Source organism: Sander lucioperca, chromosome 14 (genome assembly GCF_008315115.2).
Source record: "Sander lucioperca isolate FBNREF2018 chromosome 14, SLUC_FBN_1.2, whole genome shotgun sequence".
Lineage (NCBI taxonomy): Eukaryota > Metazoa > Chordata > Actinopteri > Perciformes > Percidae > Sander > Sander lucioperca.
This window is the reverse complement of record NC_050186.1, coordinates 6,866,821-6,877,130: the sequence shown is the minus strand read 5'-3', so window position 1 is coordinate 6,877,130 and position 10,310 is coordinate 6,866,821. Positions and strand designations below refer to the sequence as shown.

At 42.2% G+C, this 10,310-nt stretch overlaps 1 protein-coding gene across 1 annotated transcript; it reads left to right on the top strand.

Moving 5' to 3' along the window:
* The first annotated feature begins 493 nt into the window (after positions 1–493).
* On the top strand, positions 494–6,372 carry nfil3 (nuclear factor, interleukin 3 regulated). The gene is made up of 2 exons (XM_031282234.2): positions 494–730; positions 4,373–6,372. The coding sequence occupies exon 2, from the start codon at positions 4,488–4,490 to the stop codon at positions 5,862–5,864; it is 1,377 nt and encodes a 458-aa protein (XP_031138094.1). The 5' UTR covers positions 494–730; positions 4,373–4,487; the 3' UTR covers positions 5,865–6,372.
* Positions 6,373–10,310: the final 3,938 nt, after the last annotated feature.

The window sequence follows — 10,310 nt, the reverse complement described above, 5'->3', positions numbered from 1 at the left end:
ACAATAAGAGACAAAAAGAATATACATTGTTCTTCACCATAGTGTCTATAATTTTGAAATACTTAATATATTCTTTGAATTCACGTAAAAAAGCAGTGAAATTGGGGGGTAACATTTATTGTTTTGCATTTTGTTAAATTTGTCCGATAAAATCCAATAAATTGACAATGAATTCAACTTTCAAATTCTCATGTTCAAAATAAAAAAAAGATATTTTTACATTCAATTTGGATATTATGATTGGTTTTACACTATATAGGCCTATAATGCATAATTCAGATCCCAAAAGTAATTGAATGTATACAATTGTAATATGTGTTATAGATTCTGGTTCATCATTGCAAAAACTACATTTGTTTTCAATTTGAACTGACGCACCTAAAAGCACCACACGCTCAGCGGATGACGACATACATTTGAGCTCTCTGCTGAAGCCCAAAGTCATTGGCTAAACTTTGGAAAATGCTGTGTTCCTATTGGCTGCAGTTGCTGTCATTTCATCTCACGTTGCCAATACACTTAACCAGCCCCTGACCTACTAACACAGATCATGAGTCAGTAGCCACCTTGAGAGGGAAAAGCCAAGGGAGGAGAGCCAGGTACTTCGCAACTTGTAAGATTTTCATCGACACTTCTTTCCTTATTAGCTGATGAGAAACCCATACTTCTTCTCTGTGCTTGATACGCGGCGGAAAACCAGACCAAACTCTCCAACCAGGTGCTAGAAAAGGTACAGTTATGATTTGAGGTTAACATTTGCCACTGTAGTGTTGGAGATTTGTGCGGGATGGTGTTGTGTTTACGTGTTCGGAAGAACGTCCCAGAATCCCGGCGGCGCAGAGCTTTGAACTGTCCTGTCGCTAACCTCCATGCTTTCTTGCGTAAAGCCCACTTTAACATTTAGAATAGCCATGTTCAGATTCGCATTGAAGGTGAAATCAAGCTCAAGTTCGAGGCAGTGTGTAACGTTATTATCTCGGCTGTTAGTAGTTGACTGTAACGTTACTGTATTGTAGCCTGCTAAAAGCAGGAGAACGGAGCCATGTATTGGGTTGTATTCGGGCACGTAGGCCTGCCGTTACAGTAGTAGGAGTTTACGGATTGCGACAGTGTTGTAACCCAGAATATGAGGTGGCTGGCAGACACGTTGGCAAAGCCTTGTGGCTGCTGTCTCGGGCGACTTGGGAGGCAGCGAGTTACGCTAACAAAGCAACCTCTTCTGTAACTTTATTAACCTATAATACTGCACATTACAACCGCTTACTTTTCTTGGGCGTAGAGACCCCACTGATGTATACAGAGTGAATGCTCACATTGTCTCAGCACAGCCTGTTACATACAGCGTTAAATATCTGACACATTATTTATGTATTAATTAAGATATATGCCTATTTTAACTTACACATGCAGAGCAGAACAGCATACTGCCACACAGGTAAACATTGCATAATGTCTGCAGCCATAGAAACTGCTGGAGTCGGAGGCCGGGGGCGCAGAGTTTATTGTGTCAGGAATGAATCAATGAAGGAATCTGGGACAATAGGATGTGTTGACGGTCCACTGCGGCCCGGCCCGGCCCGGATCCCCCCCCCCCTGCATGTACCCGCCGGCCTGCCGCGGCTGAACCGACGGTGAACTCCCGCGCCCCCCAAATCGAGCTCACGTTGCGGTAATATAACCACCCATTTTTATCACGTGTGATCCAGATTTAGCCTTGATGTCATTATGTTGCCTCGTTAGAACAGATCCTCACATCCCTAAATAAATAAGCCCAGCCGTGCTGTGGCAAATCAAATCTCCACATCTGTAATATTTCCCCTCCTGTGATGTAAGGGCACACTATTGGCATCTTCCTTTGTATTTTTGTAGTATGTATGTGTGCGTGGATGTCATATGTCTGTGTGCCTATGTGTCTGTATGTTGTGTATAAGCTATTGGACACTGTTCATCAGTCGCATATGGTAACATCAGCCATAAACTATTTCACAGAATTGCAAGTTGTCTAGTGGACTTCCACTAGGCTTGTTTGGATAGTAAATCTCATTAGGGCCACACCATAATAAGTCCATTCCATAGGAACCAGGCTATACATTAGTCTACTTGTCATTTATTAATAATGTTTATCCCTTAATCAATGATCCCTAAATGTAGACCCTCAACAGGACAAATGAGGACACAAAGTCAGGAGAGACTTTTTTTTTTTGGGAATTGTAACCACACCCCTAACCTGTATTTCTATTATTAACTTTATTTCCATAAGCCAACATCTTTCTGCAGCAGTCCCAGTTGGTTGTGTGGCAGTGTGTTAGGATGCCTGTGTGTGCTGTAGGCCTGAGGTTACAGGCTGTGTGTGTGTGTGTGTGTGTGTGTGTGTGTTTGACATTCTGCAGGGCCACGTGTTACCATTCCAGCTGTCTGTAGTCCTTTGTTCTATCTCCTCTGGATGTATGGGAGCTTGGAAGCCCAAAACAGGCTAAACTGCCTTTTTTTTAAGCAGCACCTGGGAGTAGGGATCACTTTAAAATGTATGTAAGCAAATGTCATCTTCAGGTGATAATGGGCTAGAATGAATTATGACTTTATTAATACTTTATCTTCTGTGGTCAGCACTGAACTGTTGCTTTAAGAAGCAAAAAGAATGGATGGTTTGTGTTTGGAGATGCTCTTAACTCTGCCCATGGCATCACTAACACAACCTTCTTTTAAACACATTACGCCAGAAACCATGCATTGTTTTCATTATTGATTCATTTGTATTATTTTCTAGATTAATCAACCTGGACCATATTTTCCTATGTTTTTTGTGTAGGTTTTTTGGCAGTTTGCAGATGATCTGTATCAGCATTTTATTTGCCTGATAACTGATAAAGTTAATGAATTAAAAAGTGGTCTACTTTGGCTCCTCTACAGCTCTGTGTCTGTCCTTCTGCTTCAGTTTGACTCACCACTGAGTCTGACTTCATGTCATGTCCCACCCCCCCCCCACAACACTATCTGACAACCACAAGGTTGGCGGATCAATCCCAGGTCATCTGCCCACATGTCAGTGTCCCTGAGCAAGACGCTGAACCACAAGTTGCTCCCTGGATGCTGTATGTGTAGCTACACACTGCTCCTAATACTTAGATTGGGTAAAATGCAGTAATAGAATTTCACTACATTGTACTGTGTGTATGTGACGAATGTATGTTAAAAATAAAGTTTGATCCTTTTTTGTATTAAACGTGAACGCTGTAATTGACAGCCACATCCCTGGCTGCAGTGTAACCCTATGGGGCAAATGTAAATCGTTAATTTTGTCCACTAAAAGTTCAGTTTTTGCCGCTGACAGGCTCAGATTATTATTCTAAGTGTCTGACAACATTATGGAAAGGATTCCTACAGAGATAGACCTTTTAAAACCTCTTTAAGACCTTTCTGTTTAACCAGAAACAGCTCTGAAGTCACTGGCTCTAAACCCACCAGACTCCATTTAAAAAAGCAATACTTTTAGCGTGTATAGAGCCAGCATATTTTCACATGTCAATCTGTAAACTGTGTTTATTTCAACCAAAACAAGAGTTGGGATGGTTGGAAAAGTGGAAAGACAACCCAAACAGGCTTTTCATAGTTTTATTTTGTTTCTGTCGACTTTGAATGAAGTGTATTTTACGATGCTAAAATTACTGTTTATTTACATGAAGTCTGGTAGGTTTAGCGAACCCAACCCGGACTTATTTTTTGAAAGGTTAATGTTTCTCTTTACCAGAAAAGTTGTACTCCTTAGAAATCCTGTACATAATGTTGTCAGAATATTAATTTAAGTCTGTCAGCGGCAAAACGAGCACTTTTGTGAAGGTAAATACAAGATGGACAATTGTCCTATTAACTTACATTGTAGCTTGTTTCTCTGCTGCCGACTGCAGAGATCTCTCTTAATACTGGACCAATGTCAAAGATTGTTGTTCCATCAGTCAGAGAGAGAGAGAGAGAGAGAGAGAGAGAGAGAGAGAGAGAGAGAGAGAGAGAGAGAGAGAGAGAGAGAGAGAGAGAGAGAGAGAGAGAGAGAGAGAGAGAGAGAGAGAGAGAGAGAGAGAGAGAGAGAGAGAGAGAGAGAGAGAGAAGAGAGAGAGAGAGAGAGAGAGAGAGAGAGAGAGAGAGAGAGAGAGAGAGAGAGAATTCACTCCACTCATTCTGTCTGCACCAGATCAAAGTTAATGTGTCCCTTCAAAACATCTTTAGGATCCATTATAAAAACCCACATTGTGTATCTAGATTCATATTGTATCATCTGAGAGGGAGACATACCTACCTTAATGGAAATGCATTACTTAGAAAATGGTTAACTCGACATTGACCTCTAGAACCTCTCTCATTGTCTGTTATTCCACAGATTTCCTCAACTCAAGTGGATTAATCCAATGTGGCAGTTACTATTGCTGCATTCAAGCATGATGGTGTACAGTTAAAGACCTGTCAACATATTGACAGTAGCCAACAGTGATAATATGCAATCCATCAAGCAAGAGGTGGACTCCACTGAGTCCTACAGTGGAGAGGATGCCCTGGTCCTGGCTGTGGCTTTACAGGGGACTAACAGAGACGGGATGGGCCAAAACATCCCTGGTATTCCTTTCAAAGCAAAAAGTACCTGTCGCAGGAAAAGAGAGTTTATCCCAGAGGAGAAAAAAGACACCGTTTACTGGGAGAGGCGTCGCAAAAACAACGAGGCGGCCAAGCGCTCCAGGGAGAAGCGGCGGATAAACGACATGGTGCTCGAGAACAAGCTGATGGCCCTCGGAGAGGAAAACGCCTCCCTCAAGGCTGAGCTGCTGTCGCTGAAGCTGAGGTTTGGCCTGGTGAGCTTGGCAGCATATACCCAGGAAGTGCAGAATTTATCCAGCTCCACCGCCATCGACCTCTACCAGGAGTTTGTTCCACCCAGCGCTGGCCAAAGTTCGTCCGGCAGGGTTTCGGAGCCTCTTCATTTGCGCAGCACCTGCATATCAGTCATCAAGCATTCCCCCCACAAGCTCGAGGCACGCACTGCGACTCAGGGCAGCTTTGATATCTGCAGGCCTGCAGAGGTCAAGCAGGAACCAGCAGAGAACGGCGGCTATGCACAAGAGCGCAGTAGTCCCTATGAACTCTACAGAAACTACATGGCCAGCCCTTTGTCTGGAGTCTACTCCCAGCCGGCCTCCTTCCTGCAGCTCACCAGGTCGTCCAGTGACTCCCCCAGGAGCTCAGACGACGGCGCTGTGAGCAAATCCTCAGATGGCGAGGATGAGCAGCAGGTTCCCAAAGGGTTGATGCCCTCTGCAGCTGACCCAAGAAGTGTCATTGTCTCCACACACAAAGTGCCAGATGCCAGTTCTTCAGCATTGCCCCATAAACTGCGTATCAAAGCCAGAACCATCCCGATCAAAGTGGAGGCCATGGACCCTGAATACGAGTCTTCTGGAAGGTCCTCCCCTCCCGTCAGGGTTTCCGAGGGAGGATGCTACCGGAGCACTCGGGACTCTTCAGAGTGCACCCAGTTGTTCCCGTGCCCTTTGTCATTACAGGTCACCAACATGCAGGACTGGAGCCAGCCGTCTGAGCAGTGGCATAAAAGCAGCACAGAGACCCTGCAGAAGGGCTGCCAGAGTAGCAGACTAACCACGAGCCCTGTCTTAAACAAAAGCGTTGTAGATGTAAAAGAACGTTCCTTCGCACACTCGCATGCTGAGGACTTGTATCTAAGACCGGGCCCTGCCTGCCCATCTGCAAAAGTGGCCTCTCTGAAAAGACTGATCCCAGCACAGCAAGGGTCTGTGATAGAGTCAACCAAAAGCCCCACTGATCATCATGAGTCATTACCACAAGGATGGTCCTCTGCATGACCTCTGTTGTTGTTTTGTTTTTTTGCATTTCCACTGTATTTGCTGTTGCACTGTGTGGTTCATATTGGAGTTAAACAATGTTTCAATTATTGTAACTTTTCAATTAGAAGGTGTTCAAATAATAGCTGTTGGAGCACGAGCAAAGGCTGTTTGTATAGTATAGGCTGATTTAAAAAACATTGAGTAGGCGTGGAATTACCTGTACTGTAGTTCACAAGGTACATTCATTAAAATGTACAAAGCCACAGCTGTAATCTTATCAGTACATGTCATTCTCACCACTCTGCTCCTTAGAGTTTCTCATCTCTAACACAAATACTGTTTTCATTCACTGTTTAATTCCATTTGCTCCTACTTTGGCATTTCTGAAACCACTTTCAATATATGGGCAATGAAACTTAACACTTCCTGCAATTGTTTATATTAAAAGCCTTGAAAATAAGACATTTCGGCCCTCAGGCCTTCTGCACCTCACCACAATCCTTGATGTGCGTTACTTTTCTATATTATTATTATTATTATTATTATTATATATATTTATAATATAAAATAAAAGCCTACCAGGAAATGTCAGGATTAGGCCCTGTAAGGAGAAACTTAACACTCCCTGCGATTATTTTGACTGATATTGCGATTGTGATATGATTCACGATATTGGAGGGAATGATCATTTTTGTATCATTATTCTCATTTTCATTGAAAAATATTAAAATTTCAAAATGTAAAATGATCATAGTGTGATTAATGCGAGGATCTGTACCAAACAAAGATTCTCTCTTCTTTCTGTAGGATAGGGATTTGTAGGCTGGGACGTCACTAAATTTAGAATGGTTTGACACATATTTTGCCTTAAACAAATATTGCACGCCCCTGGATATTGCACAAGTCCATATTGTGATTTCGATAAAATTGTGATTAATTGTGCAGCCCTAAGTGCTTTTACCAGTAGCTCAATCAGGTCAAAGCTAAAGCGACTGGAATGAACTGGTGATTGAAAACAGTACTTCTGTTAGAAGAAACAGCAGAGTGGTGATTATGACATGACTCTTTCACTGATTAGGTTAGTGATGAATTGTACATTATACTGAATTTAAACAAAGGGTTTCTGGGCACTGTTTGAGAATTTACAGTAAATTGTTCATTGATGATGTGTGACAGACATCATTAATGTGTAGGATATTAATATTAGGGATCGACCGATATGTATTTTTTAGTGCTGATACAGATTTTTTTTTTTTTCATCAGCCTTAGGCGATGACCGATACGGGCTGCCGATTTTCTTGAGCCGATATTTGGAGCCGATACTGCTTTTGCTCCCTCAATTTACATCACAAAAATGTAAACCCTGCCACACTGGATTTGTTTTCAGAATCTGCTCTGCCATTTCTTTAAAAATAATAAACAAAAACACAGATCACTGTCACTTTGGCAATCATCTTACATTCATATCACCCAAATGATGTGTGCAATGTGCATCATATGGATGGGTGCACTGCATATGGTTAACTGTGCAAGGGTAAAAGGCTTTCATCAACATCTACAACACAGCCTTGATGATGCATTGCTTGCTGACATATTATGAGACAGATATACTCAGGTCATCACAAAATGTCCTTTGTCAACACATTTAAATAATTTAAGAAAACAATAAACCTGACAAGTAGCCATTGAAATAAAGTGCTTGGTTTGTAATTTAAGACTGCCATGGTGCTGAAAGCCTGCCAGGCTTCCAGCACTCTGCTAGTGGGGGAGGGGCAGTGCATGGTCTGCACGTGAATTGCAGCGTCTCCAGCAGCACAGAGCTGCCTGTGGACGCCTGTCTGTAAATAATGCCGGGAAAAAACTATCGGCGAACGCAGCAGCCGCGTATCGGCCGATGCGATAGACGTAAAAACGCAAATATCGGCCGGCCGATAAAATTGGTCTATCACTAATTAATATGTGTGACGCTTTTATTTTATTTTTATTTTACCAAATGATTCATGACTGCTGTCCCACCTACTGTCACTGAGGCCCCCGCTATTAACATCATCACGTGTTTTCGGCTGGGGCCAGTGTGATAAATGTTGCCAAAGGTTTGGACATTATTTGCTTTAAAGCTGAAATCTGTTTTTAACTAATGTAGTAATGTTATTGTATCCATTTGTGTGTTGGTGTGATGACAGGTTTACAGTCCATATGGCTGCTTTAAAGGGAATGTTCTGTGGTGCTTTATTTTATGGGTTTGTCATTTCTAAAGAAGACATTTCCTGGAAGGAATGTTGTCATTTGGTTCTTATTATGGGAAAGAAGAAAGATGTTTAATTGGTACTCTTCCAATTATAATTCAATTAAACTGCTGATGGAATGTAGAATTTAGTCAGAGCACAGCAGTTCAGCTGAACATGTACAAATATGGAATTTGTCTACGGCAAACAAAGTTTTTCTTGAATTTAAATGGAGCTTTTTTTAAGGATACGCTATTTTCCCTATAATTATTATCTAATGACATAGTTCTTTTCAAGAAACTAAGAACTGGGACCCGTAAAATACAGCATTTCTGTTCTCTCTTGTCTTGTTTAAAAATGCAGAAAGTTCCAGATTTTTGGCGCTAACCTAAGTTCAGCGTAACTTTTAAATATGCTCTGGTGCAAGGGTTCACTGTTTGCCAAATAGCCATCGCTTCTCTTTTGTTTTTTAGTGGATTTTTGTTGATTATTCAAACGTTCCGGTCTGCTGGTTATACTGTACTGAGACTATGCGTGACACTGACTGGAGAATTGTGATTACCATCTGATGGAGCTGACATCAGTATATCTGAATGGTTTCATAAAGCTCAGACACATTCTATCCTCAGGTGTTTGCAACATTTATATATCAAGAGTCTCCAGAGATTCAGGCTACATTTACATTGCTACGTTTTGGTTTTAAAAACAAATAAATTCTGCTACGTTCCCCCCTCTCATTCCCCCTGCTCTGGTGTTTCCCCCTCTCATTCCCCCTGCTCTGGTGTTTCCTCCTCTCATTCCCCCTGCTCTGGCGTTCCCCCCTCTCATTCCCCCTGCTCTGGCGTTTCCCCCTCTCATTCCCCCTGCTCTGGTGTTTCCTCCTCTCATTCCCCCTGCTCTGGCGTTTCCCCCTCTCATTCCCCCTGCTCTGGCGTTTCCCCCTCTCATTCCCCCTGCTCTGGCGTTTCCCCCTCTCATTCCCCCTGCTCTGGCGTTTCCCCCTCTCATTCCCCCTGCTCTGGTGTTCTGACCCGTTGTGGTTCTGAATCTGCGGGGTTGTGTTTCAAACGGAGAGCTTTGACAACACCGACACTGACGCCAACGTTTCTCCTCCTGATTGGGTCTCATCGGTCACGATGTCTCGTTCTCTGAGACTAAAGCTACTAACGTTACCATGGCAACTACCAGCAGGGGACAGAGTCTCCACGCTGCCTCCTGTTTATGTCCAGTATACCAGAATGTTGATGAGATATGAGGTTTGGGCGTGTTAGTTTAAACAGAGATTAGTTCTTCTACTGGAGATAAAAATACTTGGTACACCGAGATCACTTTTGGCTCAAAACTCAAACGCTTAAAAACCAAAACATAGCGATGAAAGCGTAGCGGTGTAAATGTAGCCTCAGCATTGAACCAGAAAAGACAGTGGCAGTTCTAGACCATTTGAAATGGAGGGGCCAGGCTGGGGCCACATGCGATTTTAGGAGTACCAAATAAAAGCACAAGTGTTACATACCACCAACCCTCCATAGGTTTGGTTCTACAAAAGACTAATGATACACGTATAACAATAAACACAAGAATACTCTGTGTTAACCTACATTTTATGTATCACTGCACATGAATAATATCCTCTCTTTGGGGATAAAGGTGGGGTTAAAAATGTGTGAAAGTATTGGCCACAGTTAGGGGGGCCAGAGGGGGTTATGGATTCCAGATCTGTCAGGGGTTCATCAAGTTCAGGGGCGTATTTATTAATTTCTTATACCCATTTGGGGGATTACATCATACCTCCTGGTCTTCTATGTAGACAATTTCAAATGGCTGACTTCAGCCAACCCAAGATGAAGAATGGTGTGTGCATATGTTGTCATAGTTTGGATTATGATGATGATGATGATGATGATATTGATAACTCCATTTGCCCAGCAGCCTGAAGTCAAACTACATGTATCTGAACACTTTTCACAAGATTTATTGTAATGGTGAGTTTTTGTTTATAATAAATGTATTGTCACTGAATCAAGTATATTCTTTTCTGTGTATTTCTTTTGTTGTTTTATAAATTATCTGAATCTCAGTATACCTGACTGATACTTGAGTTTTGAGGCTGATACTAATATTATTTGAATTTAAAAAATCTGATAATTGTATTTTGGCTGATATTGATTTTGTCACACATTCAAGTCTCGAGACAACTGTGGGTCCCAAGTTGTTATTTTTAATGTTAGTCCAAGCCTAA